The sequence below is a fragment of the Vitis riparia genome, chromosome 2 (genome assembly GCF_004353265.1).
Source record: "Vitis riparia cultivar Riparia Gloire de Montpellier isolate 1030 chromosome 2, EGFV_Vit.rip_1.0, whole genome shotgun sequence".
NCBI lineage: Eukaryota > Viridiplantae > Streptophyta > Magnoliopsida > Vitales > Vitaceae > Vitis > Vitis riparia.
In genome coordinates, this window is record NC_048432.1 from 18,995,767 (window position 1) to 19,012,367 (window position 16,601).

General features: G+C 37.3%; 2 protein-coding genes across 8 annotated transcripts; both read left to right on the plus strand.

The window, feature by feature from the left end:
* Positions 1-736: 736 nt before the first annotated feature.
* Positions 737-13,996, plus strand: LOC117907976 (GDT1-like protein 1, chloroplastic). 7 transcript variants are annotated; one of them, XM_034821671.1, is made up of 15 exons: positions 738-979; positions 1,174-1,258; positions 2,663-2,959; positions 3,720-3,773; positions 4,405-4,466; positions 4,875-4,943; positions 5,445-5,496; positions 5,666-5,740; positions 6,418-6,547; positions 6,701-6,771; positions 7,072-7,119; positions 8,158-8,220; positions 11,153-11,233; positions 12,494-12,569; positions 13,737-13,996. In XM_034821671.1, exons 1-14 carry the CDS (start codon positions 813-815, stop codon positions 12,527-12,529), a joined length of 1,290 nt encoding a protein of 429 aa, XP_034677562.1. In that variant the 5' UTR covers positions 738-812; the 3' UTR covers positions 12,530-12,569; positions 13,737-13,996. The 7 variants fall into 7 exon arrangements, with proteins under 7 accessions (XP_034677577.1, XP_034677585.1, XP_034677572.1 ...); XM_034821686.1 differs by lacking the exon at positions 12,494-12,569 and having other exon boundaries at positions 737-979; XM_034821701.1 differs by lacking the exon at positions 11,153-11,233.
* LOC117907968 lies at positions 13,986-16,394 on the plus strand. The gene has a single exon (XM_034821659.1). It carries the CDS (start codon positions 14,008-14,010, stop codon positions 16,063-16,065), a length of 2,058 nt encoding a protein of 685 aa, XP_034677550.1. The 5' UTR covers positions 13,986-14,007; the 3' UTR covers positions 16,066-16,394.
* The last annotated feature ends 207 nt before the right edge of the window (positions 16,395-16,601 follow it).

The following is a 16,601-nucleotide window of genomic DNA, read 5'->3' on the forward strand; positions in this document are numbered from 1 at the left end:
GCAAATATTGGATTTGCATGTGCTACATGTGGTGTCCCAAAAAATCACATTATTTGTTTTATATTACCAAAAATACCATCAAAATCATTAAAAAAAATGAAAGGTAAATTATAAAAATGATCTTTGTACTCGTATTCCAATTTAGCTCTTAAACTTTTTTTTAAGCAATGTCACCCCTAAATAGTCCATTTTATTAAAGATTTTCCTTCAAAAATTGATGGAAAAAACTCATATGATAATTACATATACATTTGGATGAGTTTTTATATGATAAGTTTGGGTGCGTCCAATTTGTCTATGGTTTTTTATATGAATTTCTTAATTTAAAAAATCTTTAAAAAAATCCTATTCAACATTAATTATTAATTTGGATGTATTATAGGGCTGACGTTTGAGATTACTTTAAAAATGTTTAGAATTTAGTTTGAAATATGGGTGAAAGTATGAGGATGATTTTGTAATTTACCCAAAAAAACAATGCTAAAAATACATTTACTCCTTTGGTAGACATGGGCGAGGCTGTCCTAGGCCATATGGATCAGACAGAATTGGGCTCAGAAAGGTCCAATTTTGGTTAACTGACCCAACGCCTGGCCCAAACTTACCTACAAGGGGACATTTTGGGCCTTGTGCAGCACTGAAAGAAAGTGTTTTACAAAAATATCTGGTGAAAGGTGTTTTTAATTTTTATCATTTAAAAAGCAAAATTCGGTTAATTTTCAAAGCAGATAGAAGGTGAGAAGGAGGTGGCGCTTTGCCCAGATAGCTTATCCATCAAAAGCTACCACTAGGGAGGCAGGGGAAGAGAGAGAATGCGAACCATAACGCTCTCGGAGAGCGTTCTGAGGACACATTCACTTCATTCTCCATGTCCCAAACCTCCCAAATTCCTCAGCTCTTACTTATTTTCTTTGAATTCTCGCTTCAAGGAACACAATTCAAAGCTTTCCCATCAATACCCATGTCTCGTTTTTTCAAGGTAACTTCATTTTATGGCATCCCATGATGGTATTTTATTTGAATTGTCAGTGCAAGAGACACAATTCAAACCTTTTGAACTGTTTGGTTCCCGGGAAAATTGGCAGGAGATTGGCAAGTTGGTTAAAAATTGTGGGTTTGGTTTGAAATTCTAGAAAATGAGAGCTGATTCTTGATTTTTGGTTTTGGGTGCAGGCTCTCCAGAAGGTGGGGTGAAAACACATGTGGGAAGTTGTTTGGGCAATTTCTTGAAAAGGATTGGGAAAATTCAGATGGCATTGTAACTTTCACTACACCCATATGCCCTTTTGTTCTTTATTTTCTAAAACCCACGTTTAGAGTAGTTGAAAACTTTACTATCTGTTAGTTGTTCTCTTGTTTTAATGTAGAGTAAAAAACAGATTTCTGTGTAGTTAGATGGTTGCCACTTCACTCCATTGTAGTGGTGATACTTAATAATTGCTTTTGATGCAGACTTAAAGCCTTGTTTGGGATAGCTTTTAACTTTTGCATTAAGGGTAGAAGTGATTGAGTTTTATGTTTGGATATTGTATTTTAAAAATGTTTCCATTGAAGATAGGGATGAATATAATATTTTTAAATTTTTTAATTAAATAAAATATGGTTCTTGCTTATCGTTTAAGGAAAAGCATGCGTCTCCCTACTCCTTTGAAATGTGGATAAATTATGTTAGAAAGTGTGGGGCACATGGTTCAGGTTCCATCCAAACACTTTGAAAAGTTATTATTTAGCCTTCAAATACTTCTTTTAGCATATGAGAAGGTCTCCCAAATAGAGCTTTAGTTCTAAAAGAGAATGTTTCAATTGAGCACAAATACTACCAAGAGATGCATTAAGCAGTCGGATTTGATGATCTTAAGAATCCACTTCATTTCATATTGGGCTGCTTGCTTGACTTTTTTTATAACATAGAGGGTGCATTTCAACATCCATCAATTTATTCTTTTAAATGCTAACTAAAATATGATAGTGTTATTCAATTTCCATCGAGAACCACCTGTGTCATTAAGGGAATGCAATCAAATGGGTGGCTATCATCAGCTGATTAGTTTAGTGTATGGTTTTCAAGTATGCTAGACTTGACATGCCACATGATTGCTTTGCCATTACCTTGCCTGTGGATGTCAATTATCCTGTTGTCAGCTGGAACCACATATGTATCAGAAGGATACCTTACCATTTAATGCATCCAGATGCTTTTAGTTGGATTCTCTCTGGTTCTAATCATGCTGTGAATGATTAATGAAACTTCAATAACAAGAAAAAGCCTTCTATAAATCACTCTACCCAGTATGTTTACCTACACTAACTTAATTTCTACTTATAAGAATGACCAAAACTTCTAAAATTGAAGAAATGAATCTCAGGCAATGATCTGGATATCCTGGTGACATGTTCCTGCGTTGCAGATACTGCTTAAACTTTCCTTTTCCAGTTGGAGTGCATATGTTTATCTTTGTAGAGTTAATTTTTTCTTTAAAGGGAAAATTATATCTTTTTCCTTCTTGCAATGAGTTGAATGAGAGGTTTGCCACACCAATACGGGAGGCTGCTAATTATGTTTATCTGTACTGTTTACTGTACAATATTATGGCTCAGTGATAATATGGCAGCCTTGTTTTCATGATAGACTTGCTCATCGACAATGTAAATTTTGGTGCAGGAGTTGAGGTATTGCTGGAATGGCAAAGCAAGTAAACACTTGTTGCACAATGTGGATGACTTTGGTTTTTCAGACAAGTCACCTGCAAAAATTAACTACAAAAGGGAAAATCACACAACTAGAAATATCCCAGTTCTAGATACATCAATGGGTGGTTTGCTGAAGATTATGCTGGTCTTTGGGTTTCTCACACTCCAAGACTCTCAACAGGCAGTTGCTGGTTCAGATTTTGCTAGTGGATTGCAGCTGAATTCTTATTTAGGGGACCTGGGCGACATTAGCACAGGTTTTGTTTCAGTTAGGAAAATCTCCCTGTAACTTTTACAACTGGCATTTTTGTTATTGCAAGTAAAGTCTATTGTTATTGATGCATATTCTTAAACTAGAGATCATGTTGGAACATAAAGTGACTCATCCATTAAATATTTGAAATTTGATGCTTTATTGCCCCTACAATTGAAATGTTTGAAATTTTTATGCTTTAATGGTTCTACGATTTTGAGTTGTTTGGTATGTCATATTTTCATTCATTGTTTTCCTCCATATAAATATGATACCAGCTTCATACTATATTATCAATTCCTGTTTAGGTGATACAGAAAAGTCAAAGGTAATTTCATAAGTAATTTCTAAAAATGGTAAAAGGGGGCTTCTTATATCATTAACCAGTTTTTTATTGACAGATATTAGGAAATAGACACAACGGGACCCAAGAACCCTTGAAGAAAATTTTGTGAGATGGAATCAACCTCCTCATCTTTTGATCTATGTACTCAAATTATTCTTTTTATGAGATGAAGTTATCTATGATTTCACCACATCATAAGGAATGAACATACATTGTATTTTAGTTGTTATTGTGTTAATATGGACTACTTGTTATGTTCTGAAGCTATTTGTTTCATTTATTGTAGGACTAGACCATTAGTTGTTCATCCTTTTATTTCCTCACCAAATTAATTCCACAAGAAGCACTAATAATTTTCATTTTGCCCAAATCATTTTTTTCATAACAGAAATCTGGCCTTAATGGCTAATGCAATTCTTTTTCTTCCAGGCATTCTTGCTGATTTTTTTCTCTGAACTGGGGGACAAGACCTTTTTCATTGCGGTAAGAGTGGAGCACAATATGTTTAACAAGCTTTTTCAGATGCTAGTTTCTGAATTGGGTGTACTAATGCATGCAAGTTTGCATGAATTAGGAGCAAAATTTGTTTTCAACGTGCATGGACTTTCATCACTTATTCTTCCCAAGATAATAAGGCAATATTCTTCTCAATCACACAGAAGAAAAAAAGGGCACCTTTTCAATTGTTCGTTACCCTTGTTGCTTGTTCAGTTAAGAAAAATAACTAAAAGGGCACCTCGTCATCAATTGGAAAACAAATTTTGGAAAAACACAGAGAGAGAGAGAGGGAGTAATCTATGAGTTCTATTGCTCAGAAGTATATCATTATGCCTGTTGATTAATGTATCATTATTATTTACAAGTGTTTATGTATTATCAAGTGGCTATTGCTCATGTTCTCAACCTTGATTCTATTAGGTCTATCCTGGTTTTCCTATAAAAGAAAGGAGTCCAATCCCGATTAACAGGAAAAACGGGAAGTTAAAAGAAGATCATTTACATGTTTTTGTCTTTTGGTTCATTCTGTCATTAATAGATGTCTATAATATACTTAAAATATATTGAAGATAGAAAGTTTGATGGCTCCTAATTAGACATTTAATGTCATGAGCAGGCACTTTTAGCAGCAAGGAACTCTGGTGCTGTTGTCTTCATTGGGACTTTTGGTGCTCTTGCGTATGTTGTTCTGTTTGTCCAATGTGATTTAGATTTTTTTTGCATTCTAAACCTTCTGCTGGTTAAATTTTTTCGGGTATATATCATATATATCTTTATTACTTTAAACAACTTTGTGGAGTGTACGGACAGTCAGACTGCTAGTGCCAAGGTAAATGGCTATGGAAAAGTGACCTCCTCTACCTTGGGACAGCTTTCCACATGGTTTCCTAGTGATGCTGTTCAAAATTATAGTGATGCATAGGATTCTCAAACTTACTAATTGAAGTTGATACCAAGCATGTAACCTTCTTTTCTTCAAAAGTATTATCATGTTCTTCTGATAAGAGCATGATAATTTGCTTTTCTTGAAATAGAGATAAAAGCTTCTTATCCTTGAAATCATTAATGTTTATATATTATGGACAGGGCAATGACAATCATATCTGTTGTTCTTGGACGGACTTTTCACTATGTTGATGAGATTCTTCCATTCAGGTATTTAAAATGAGATTATGCGCTAATATAGAAACTTACATACATTTGATTTGGGTAATGGGTGAATATTGGTGGATATTCTATCAACTGCATGCTATCAAACTCAGCAGACATGCAGATGCAATGGAGACATAATATTGAAGAAACCTCCACCTTGCTGAGTTTTTCTAGACTGTTGATACCATTTCTTAGTACCTTCTGGGAAAAATTAAACTAATGGAATGGTTATGCTCACTTGAATCCCATCAATTTTATGGCAAGAACTTGCCTGATTGTGATCCACAAAATGATCCCCCACTATTAACATGTGTTCGTATGCTGTTGGTAGGCCATCCCTGGGGTCTAGGAAGATCTCTAGATTTTCTATTCTGTAAATATTGCCCAGGATTTTCTTATCTATATTTTACTTCAAATGGTTCCATCAGTCAGCTGTTATTAATACATTATGAAATGATGTTTCTGTCAATTATTAATGTAGTCTGACATACCCAACGATTGCAGATTTGGTGAAACTGATTTGCCCATTGATGATATTGCAGCAGTGTGTCTTTTGGTAACTTCACTCTCCAAATTCTAACTATAGTGGATGAACTCCACTACATTCAGGCACATGCGGTGTTGGTCAAACACATGCAAAGTTTATTGTGTAGGATGACATGCACAAAATTTTAGGAATTTTTTCTTGGTTGAAATATGCATTTAGTAATCTTAACTAATTGCAGGTGTACTTTGGGGTTTCAACCTTGCTTGAAGCCAACTCAAGCGATGGTTTAAAAGCAGAAGAAGAACAGAAGGAGGTGAACTTTTGTTTTTGGTATATATCTGTTCAGATGTAACTTGTCATGGAAACTGGACATAGAGTTTTGGCCCTTTCAAACAAGTTTCATGGACTTGCAGAAGAATCTGTTATATGAGAAATCTTTTTATATGCTATGTAATTATCAAATTGCTAATGCTTCCATTTCCTTTATTGAACATTAACTTCTTTCCCTTAATTAAATTTTTTTGATAGGTTGCTTTCCATTAAATAAATTGACGTGTAAAAATTAAAAATACATCATTGTTTTCTTCTATGTAGTGAGAAACTTATTTCTTGAGTTCTCTAATGAAATCTCAATTGAGATTATTGACCTCCATTAATATCAGTCACCACCTTGTGGTAAACTTGTCTTTAGACTGAGGGGGGAGACACAATATACTTGTTTGTTTGAAATGTGTTTGTTTTTTTTCCTTGTTTCTTCCTACTTTTTTTTTTTTTTTTTTTTAATATTCAATTGCAAAAGTAAGGATTTTTTCTAGTAGCCCAAATTTTTATAAAGTAGCTAAGCAATTCCTCAATCTATGAGTGGATGTGGCTAGGTGACCCAAACAAAGTGATGTTCTTGGTAGTACCTTCTTCTTTTCCCCTGCAATTCTTTTTCCCAGGATAGTGATATGATGACAACTGTTCTTACGTGTTCGGATGCTGAAACAGGCAGAGATTGCAGTTTCAGAATTTTCGGGAAATGGTGCTGGGATTTTATCTTCTGCTAGCACTGTCATTAGCACGTTCCTCCTAGTTTTTGTTGCTGAATGGGGAGACAAATCATTTTTCTCTACAATAGGTACTATATGAACTGAAAAACTATATTTGCAATGAGTCTTTCCTACTGGTCTTATGTGGCCTCTACACATGACATCTGGTTTCCATTAATACTTTTCTCGATGCAAGTGTTCCTCTTCATATCCTCTGTGCTAACACAGTTTTTCCCATGCAGCACTTGCTGCAGCATCTTCACCTCTTGGAGTCATTGGAGGAGCATTGGCTGGTCATGGAGTGGCAACTTTGGTAACTTCCAAATTTACAAAAGAATCTTAGCTTGCTTTGCAGCCACCAAATACAAGCTACAATGGCAGTATTTCCAATTTTGGAGTTTGTGACATACTTGCTAAAGTAGAAGCAACGTGTAAAAAGAAAAAGAAAAAAATTACAAAATGTTGTCAATTGTGAAATTTTCACTGCACATGTCATATAGTGTGCATACCCATTATTGGAGGCTGCAAAAGAGATTTTTTTTTTTTTTCCCTTATACTTTCTACTTCAATTATCATTTAATATGACTAATCATTCTTGGATTCTTGTTGGCAGCTTGCTGTTTTGGGGGGTTCTTTACTGGGAACATTCTTATCAGAGAAGGTGAGTTTTTTTACTGTTGTACTTCATTCATTAGCTAGAACACATAATCCCTTCACATGATTCCTCATTGTTCTCTCATGTCCCATCTTGGTTGCAAGAAGTACACAAGTCAGGCAGGGAGGAAAGAAAAAGTTGGCCTCCCTGACTCTGCTGCAAGTATGGAAAACCTGTTATTAGATTTCTATCATTTTCATTATAAATGTAACCTAATTTAATCCCTTAGTTCAATAATTGATGAATTGTTTTCAGTAATCCATAGAAGCATTAAACTTATTTATTAGATGTGAAATATATTTCTAATATCCCAGATTGGTCTAGAATTATCCTTGTCTCTTTAAGATTATTATGAAATCTTCATTATACTGTTATAATTGCCTTCTAACTCTGTACTCTCTAATCAAACCCACCAATTCACAAACTATTTCAAGTTCCCAAAAGCTGATTGTGTTCTAGTAGTGACAGTTTGATGTTGCTTAAAATATACCACTAAATAAGATCCAGCCAGTAAATTTCTTCTTTTGGTAGAAAATAAATTTTCTAATGATGATTCAATTTTCCTCTGATTGAAACGTAAAAACAAAACAGAAAGAGAATTAAACATTTGGCTGAAGTGCATTGAGGTCCAGTTACCACTATATGCAATGCAGCCATTCTATTTTCACTGGTGGAAAATGAGTAACTCCAAAATTGTAACTATTGAACTTATAAAACATCTTAGGAGAGCTTGCAACATTAGGGAGACATGTCCCAGAAAAGGTCTTTTTGGTGGGACATGCCTTTCATGAAACCGATACTTTGCCTCATGAGTCACCCTCAGTTGGAAGCAGTAAGCACCAAATAAGGGGGGCTATGCACATAGGGGAATAGCTCTTCTCACCCTTCCAACACAAATATCTAGTCCTTTTCTGCTATTGCGTTTCTTAAATGGCAAAGCACATAGTTTTTTCTCAGAGATAATTAGTACTCTTAAGAATGTTCCTTTCTTGGATACATCTCATGCCTAAGAAAGACTAAATCCATCCTTTGTTCCTCTTTCAGGTTATCGCCTACATTGGAGGTGTTCTTTTTCTCATCTTTGCTGTGGTAACATTGATTGAGATAGTAAGTTAGAAACTAGTGAATACCCTCATTTTTATTCACCATCAAATGAATAGAATTTGTAGTATAACTCAAATTTCATTAGAAGGGTAGCTGAATGCTTTCTCATTCTGACAACCTAGAACCCAAGGTTATTGAACGGAAGCATGAGAGTATGATATTTTTATTTCCCTTCTCGATGAATCTCTGATACAATTTCAATTTCACAAACTGGTTTCACACCAATCTAAAGCAAAATGTTTGACCCAGATGCCTGAAATGCTTGAATTTAGGCCATATTCAGTTCACCTGAGAAAAGCCTCAATGTCATCTATCCTATTTCAGATCATACGGCTTCGACTTTTTTCAGCCTCCATCTTTCTTTCTGCAGTGTATCAAAAGTGGTACCAAGAGTCAAACTTCTCCTACTGATCTCATTCTAGTGTTGGATTCTCATGTGATTGAAAATGTTCCCTCTATATGATGATTGTTTCTGGGTTCGTTCATTCATTCAAAGTCCACCCCCACAATTCAAAACTTGAAGCAGTGCCCAAAGCCATCTAAATCATTGAATGGAGAAGGAAAATATCAGCAATGAATATTCTGGGTTTCTATGCTGCTGAAAAGGGGAGAAGGGAAGTTCCCTTTTTTTGTTTCTTTTACTTTGATTTCTAAATATTCCATATTTTATGCTGCCAGAAAGGAGAGTGAGGAGGAATTCTTTTATAAATTTTATCTTGTACTTTGTAGTAGATGGTACTTTAGACGATGGGTGGGGAAGGTGAGAATGAAAAATTGAAAACAATAGGATGTGCTACAACATTGAAGGGTGGAGAAAGAGGTGGCCATATGTCCCTAGATGTGGCACCACCTTGCCCACCCATAAGGCCCCAAAAAGTTGATGCCAAAGATGACTCCACACTTTATACATTGCCCACTTTTCAACCTGATTATTTTAAAGAAAATTGTTAAATTTCCCCTAAAATTCTCTTCACCCCAATTTTATTTATATGCGAAAGGATAGCAGTGCCCTCATCTTCTTTATTTCTACCTTCACTCACCCATATCCTAACCCTGTCTTTCTTTTCTCCCTTGATTTCTTTTCTTTCTTCCTTTCTCAAATTTTCTTTTTCAAACCAAAGAAAAAAAAAAGTGGAGAGGTGGCAGTCATGGCATCAATTTGAAATTTAATTGGAGAATGTTATACTACCATTAATTTTTCATTAGTGGTATTTTTTTTTAGGTATGGTATTAATGTAATATTCATATTTTCACTATGATATGATGTGGCATTTCCACGTTGGTATGATTACAATTAGCAGCATGATCGATGTTATAAAGATTTAGTGCAATCGGATGGTGATTAAATTACGGGAAATGAGTTTTTTTTGATAGATTTTTCCATTTATTTTATTTCTAAATATTTAAATATAATTTGATTACATATAAAATTAAATTATTGGATGCATGTTTGGAGGAGAGATCTTGTGGGGTAAGTGGACATATTCCCACTGAACAAATGGTTGTTGTCACATGACTTGCACGTGCATGAGACTCAACACGTGCGACCCCCAAGACCCGAATCTTAAAGTGAATATTCTTCATTGGAACGTCCCCAGAAAATCAATTAGATTTAAAAAGAAATGTAGAATAAATTTAAAACGCCACGCGAACTTCGCAGATCCACGTCCTCCCCAGATCCACACCGTTGACTCCTATATGGAACACACCGAAGGCTAATCCAGCGGCGGAAAACCGCGTAAGACAAAAACGTTACGTAGCTGGCGAGATACAATAGAAAAATAAGACGGTTTCGGGGAAAAAGGTGGGCGCCGGATCCTTTTTTTAAGTGTCAGAGAAGTGGTGAATCGGGCGGTGGAGGTTGACTGTGGGTGTCCTACGTGTCAACATTGGACGGTGGAGAGATGGAAAGAGAGAGAATAAGTTCTTTGACTTTTCCGTTTGGAAGCGAATTGACTTTTCCTAGATTTTAAATGTAATGTGCGCTGCAGATCGCCTGACCACCACTCTTTTTTTCCTCCTCCGTTTTCCCCATACAGGAAATTGGAAAATGACAAAGCTCAGATATTTTCCCCTTTTTTTTTCTTTTTCTCTTCCAAAAATACAATAAAAGAAAGAAAGGAAAGGACGGTCAAAACCCAAGATGCTGCACCACTTTGCTTTTCGAAAACAAAAACAGGTTTTGGAGAAACATGTCATCGTTTTACATGTTTTTAGACTTACGGTCAATGGAATTATTCTGAGAGGAGATCAAGCGTGGGGAGCCACGGAGACGTGTCGAGTGGTGAGAAGATGGGTGGGGCCAGGAGGCGGTGCACGAAGAACGGTGACGAGACGCGGCTGAGAACTGACGTGAGATTGACGTGAGGGAGAAGCGCGTTTATCGGGGGTTGGGGGTTCAGCCGATATCGTATCGCCACGCCTATGGACTTGACCTTTCCTCCCCCACGGTTTCCACTGTTTTTCTTAGCCTCCTCTCTTTTAAGTCAATGTCGCTGCAGTGTGTCGTGCTTCAATTATTTCCGGATATTAATCATCCCAATACTGTTAGGTAATTGTTTAATTTGTGTTTACTCCTTGAAAATATATTGTATTATTATTTTTTTATTAAAGATTTGGAAATAGAAAAGAAAGGAAATAGGAATTTATTATTATTATTATTATTTTTGTAATTTATAGAATAATGGATGTAAAAATGGAAAATTTTATTTATTAATTTTTTTATAATTTATAGAAAAATTAAAGAGATATGAATAAGGGAATTATGGGAGTGAGCGATAAATCTGAAATTATCCTAAGCCAACAAAAATAGCAAAGCGACTTTTCCTTTTAGACAGCAATATAGATTCGTTATTTTCACCGTATTTGGCACCCGTCATTTTTCTTTTATTTATTTTTCCCTCCCCCTCTATCTATCTTACCGTGTGTTCTCTAGCTTTGCGCCGGCGCTCAAGCCCTAAGGGTCTCCAAGCCTCCTCTCTCTCCTCTCTCTGCTCTCTGCTCCTCGATTTCTCAGGTATTTTCCTGGATTTTCTGACCTTTTTTCCCAATTTCAAGTCTTTCGTTTGTTTCAATACCTGGATTTTCGATCTAGTTTTGAAGCTTCTGCGTGTTTCAGATTTAATTTGTTGTGGCGTGTGTTTTGTTTCGGTTTGGCCACGTTTGGTTCCCGAGGAGGTTATGGGAGAGGGGAGAGAGGGGAAGAGAGTATGATTTTTTTTTTTTTTTTTTATTTCTTATTTTTTGTTTTTGTTTTAATGTTTTGTGTTGGTTTAATTGATGGAAAGTGTAGGAAGCTTATCTTAGCTGAGGTGAGGGGGAGTGCTAGGTTTGGTTTATTTGAGGTTTTAGCTGTCGATTGGAGGTGCTGGTGTCAGTTTTGGTTTCCTGCATCTTCTCGGCAACCAAACAGGGGATGGATGGTTCAGAGTGTGTTTGGTGGTGTTTTCTGATTTGGTTTAGCTCAAATCTGATTTTGATGTTAGTATTGATTAAGATATCTTTTAACAATTGCTTCTAATTTGAATTGTAAATTGGTTTCTATTGGATTCATGACACTTCCTGTTCGCATCTGACTTGATTCGCATGAAACACCATGGGATTATTCAAAACCTCATTTTGTCACTTGATTTACCTGTTAACTTTTTTTTTCTTTTTTTCTTTTTTTCTTTTTTGAAATTCTGAAGTGGAATTTTTTTTTTTTTTTTGGGGGGGACTTTAGATCTTTTTGTTTATGAATATGTTAAATTTTCTTTTATATCTTATTTTAGCATTGATTTTTTACATAGTAGATTTCAAGCTTTGTGATTTTGTTTTGGATTTAGTTTCTCTTTTCATTTGCCTTTATGCTCAGTGTGTTTGCTGGGACTTAGATGAGAAGAAGGGAAAGAGCAAATTGAAAGCTTGATGTTTTTGAAAAGTGAAGAAAACGAGAGTTATGAGGAAATGCATTTGAAGTTCCTTCTTGGAACTTGTCTAAATATTTTCTAATTGCAAAATGATTGCAAGGAACAGCTAAAAAGATATCCTTTTCAGTTTTCTGTTTAAGGAAAAAGGAAATGATGGGAAATGATCATGCAGGATAATATTTTCAGAATTGAATTATTGATAATTTGTTATTTATAATTAGTTGCAATACTATCACAAAATTGATGGTCTGCTTTCAAATTTATCTCATTTTTCATTCAATGCTGTTAATCTTTGGTTTCTTGTTTATCTCATTATGACACTTGATTCTGTTTTTTATTCTGATTTGTTCATATTCCATGAATATCAGATCCCGAGGTTCCTAGCTGCTTTTGCCATGCACTGAGATCAGCAGCCCATGTTGTTTCTTTTGAGTATAAATAGAGGTCCGTGTAACTGTCTTTTGTTCTCAATCTTTGTAGCCTTTATGTCTATACAGTTTGGATGGCACTTGGAGTTTTTTTTATTCTTAAACCAAAAGGAAAAAAAGAAAATGTGTTTCTTACTTGTTTTCTATGGAGTAAGATTGATATAATCTTTGTGTTCTTGCTCTAAATTTATGTATCTGTTATTAGTTACCACTTTTAAATATTCTTTCTCCCTGTTACTCCAAATCTACTCCAGTCCATTGTTTAAATACTTTAGAATTTTTTTTTTCTTCCCTTTTTAAGAGAACATTTTTCTTCAAATATTTGAAGTGTTTGTTTAATTTCGTTTTCAAAATGCGCCTTGGAGCCTGAAATTTAAGATGGAGTCAAGCTCAGGACAGGGAATAAGGATGGTGGTGTAAAGAATGTTAATTTCAAGAAAATGCCATTTCACTTTTTATGTAGTTTCCTTTTTCTTTGGCCAAATTTGGAAATGTAAGAAAAAATGCTATGGTATTTCTGGAAGACAAAATGATTTTGCTAATGATATTATCGTGATTGGTTTAGAAATCCATGTGCTTTTAGGCTTTCCATATTTGTTTTTGAATGAGATGTCAACACAAGATCTCATCAATGTTTTCTGTTTCCGATTTTTTATTAGGAATAATTGGCATTTTCCATGTCTTTTTTCTGTAATCATGCCCATTTGCTTAAAAAGAAATTTTTAGTTATTTTACTTTTTACCAATATGATGGCTGATGCATGAGAATTGTTTGAATCAGAAACTAATCAGTTGATGGCCACACAAGCCATGTTTGATCTTATTATTACTTGACAGCCGAACTGTGAAAGACTGACTTCCTTGCCTGCTATATTCTTCTTCTTACATTTTTTTTTGTTCTTATTGGTAAGAAAACCCTGCTCCCATTCCCTGACTTCCCCTAATTGCCACTAGGTGACTAGGATGCTGGTTCCATTCCCAATTTATTCGGATTAGATGTTTTAGCCATTGTTAGATGAGATATCATCTGTGCAATTGAATAAATTGGTACACTGAATACATATCTACTCCATAATTTTGCTTAAAACCAAACAACCAAGTGGTCCAAAATCTGCAACCTAGTTGTGATTTCTTTCAGTCTGGCACAGTGTTCCTCTGTAACAGTTTGACTTGTTCTGATACAGGATGATTGACTGCCATGATGTTGTTGTGAAGGATTTCAGTTTGGGTATCTTGGCTTGTTGCTGATTGGACAAAGTCGAGAATAATTCTTTATTGGAAATGGATCGGTGTGATACTTCAGGATTTGTCAGTGGGGGTGGGATGTGCTCTTACAGAGACATCTAACCCTCGTCTTTTTGTAGCTAATTTTATTTACCCCGGAAGTCAGGCAGACTGTTGTCTTACAATTGAGATTTAGTTTGGAAATAAGTGTTGCATATTAGCTATCGCTTCATGTACTCCAGGTTCCAGAATTTGGGCTTTGCTGCTAACCATTCCTCAAATGCATTCAAAAATCTGGGCAATTCCATGCAAGTTGGAGGAGCCAGAGCCAACTATTGCATGGATACTATCCTGCGACTTGATTCCCCCAGTTCTTCAATTCCTGACTTGACTGCATCAAAGGGGGTCAAACGGAAGTGGAGTTTGATTGATGGAACCAGGGGCCAGCAAGTTGGTTCTTCACTGTCTCTTGGGCTAGGGCGTTCATCAAGTTCCTCAGACAGCAAAGGGAGTTCAGCCACTGCTTGCACTACAATGTCCTCAGCCAAAGAAAATGAAGAGGAGTCCTCTATGGATCTTGAATTGGACTTCACTCTGCATCTTGGCAACGAGAAAACACCCAACCCAAAGAAATATGCTGGCTCAAGTCTGAAAGCACTGGAACTGCAGACAGATATCGACCTGGAGTTGAGTCTCTCTACTGGGCCTGCCGAATCCGATATCACTAGTATTCATGCAAGCTCTACTCTACCTCACAATGCCATAGATATGCCACTGGGAGTTGCCAGAGCTGCGCATCTAGATGAAGGCTCGACATCATCTCCATGGAAACCAGGGACTTCTTTGTCATCATCATTGCATGCTCCATTGATAAAAAAGACTAGCTTATTTTCCAATCAGATTCCTCAAAGAATGGACCCAACTTCCCCAGTTCCGGACCTTTCATCAAGCATAATAACAACACCAAAAAGCTCAGTCACCTGTACTTCCGGGATAACACAGCAGCAACCACAACGCAGCACTAGTTCAAAGACTTGTCAGTTCAAGGGATGTGGAAAGGGAGCAAGAGGTGCTTCTGGCCTTTGTATTGCCCATGGAGGTGGTCGGAGGTGCCAGAAAACTGGATGTCATAAGGGAGCTGAGGGCCGTACAGTGTACTGCAAGGCACATGGGGGTGGCCGGCGATGTGAATTCCTTGGGTGCACAAAGAGTGCAGAAGGACGAACAGATTACTGCATTGCTCATGGTGGTGGCAGGCGATGCAGTCATGAGGGTTGCACTCGAGCTGCAAGAGGGAAATCAGGATTGTGCATCCGGCATGGTGGGGGGAAGAGATGCCAGAAGGAGAACTGCACGAAGAGTGCAGAAGGCCTCTCAGGTCTCTGCATCTCACACGGAGGTGGGCGTCGTTGCCAGTTCCCAGCATGCACAAAAGGGGCACAAGGAAGCACAATGTATTGCAAGGCCCATGGTGGGGGAAAACGGTGCACAGTTCCAGGGTGCACCAAGGGCGCAGAAGGGAGCACCCCCTTCTGCAAGGGGCATGGTGGAGGGAAAAGGTGTTCATTTCAAGGTGGTGGGATTTGCCCAAAGAGTGTTCATGGAGGGACCAACTTCTGCGTGGCACATGGGGGCGGGAAGAGGTGTGCAGTGCCAGAATGCACAAAGAGCGCAAGGGGACGAACTGACTATTGCGTCCGCCATGGAGGGGGCAAGAGATGCAAATCTGAAGGCTGTGGCAAGAGTGCACAAGGCAGCACGGACTTCTGCAAGGCACATGGTGGAGGGAAAAGATGCTCTTGGGGTCAGGTTGGGTCACAATTCGGCAGCCAAGATGGACCTTGTAGTTCATTTGCCAGGGGGAAGACTGGGCTCTGTGCATCACACAATGCCCTGGTGCAAGACAAGCGAGTCCACGGGGGTGCCACTCTGGCACATACTGTCCAGATCCCCACACCCAGCAAGCCTGAGAAGATGAAAGATGTTGTCACTACTGAAGACATGAATGTCGATATCATGAAGATGATGGGGAGTAGCATAGTGAACCCAGCTGGCTGGACTGGTCTTGAATTGAAACAAGTAGGACTTCCACAACCTCACCTCCCAGCCAGAGAAGTAAGACCATCACCAGTTCCAGTATTAGCTCCAGAAGGTAGGGTGCATGGGGGAAGTCTGATGGCCATGCTGGCAGGCAGTCCCGGTCTCAGTCCAAGTGACAGCAAAACCCTCATCAGCGGCGGTCCATCTGAACCTAGGAAACCATACATGATGCCCCAGAGCTGGATGTAAGACAGTTAGTCACCCTTGTTTCAATATCTAGTGTCTGTAGTTGGCGGAGGCTCTCTCTGCATATTTGTGTCGTTTGCTATTAGTTTTATCTACTGGTTTGATGATATGAGAATTAGTTTCTCATTCATTGTTTTAAATGGGAAGAACCTACAAGTAATTTGTTTCACCCTCAGAAAACAAATAAGGGGTAAGCAAGTAGAACATAGTTACTAGTTTGGGTTGTTAGTGTTCATCTCTTGTAAATATTTATATGTTTGTCCATCAGGTTCTTGAGGGCACATCTGTAAGGTCGGTCCATTGTCGTTATAATAAGGTCTTTACTAGCGCCATATCCCTTGTCTCAGTGCTTCATGCCTATCAAGTTTCCAACTCCAATTAACCACTCGTCTATGGTGAAACTAGTGAGGTAGTGAGGTCAAGGTTGCAGGTGTAACCGTGTAAGTGAACACCCAAAAACCAATAAAATCAATCCAACTCAATTAAAACCGGTCAAACCGATTCATAAAGATCAGCTTTAGAATTTTGAAAACTGATTT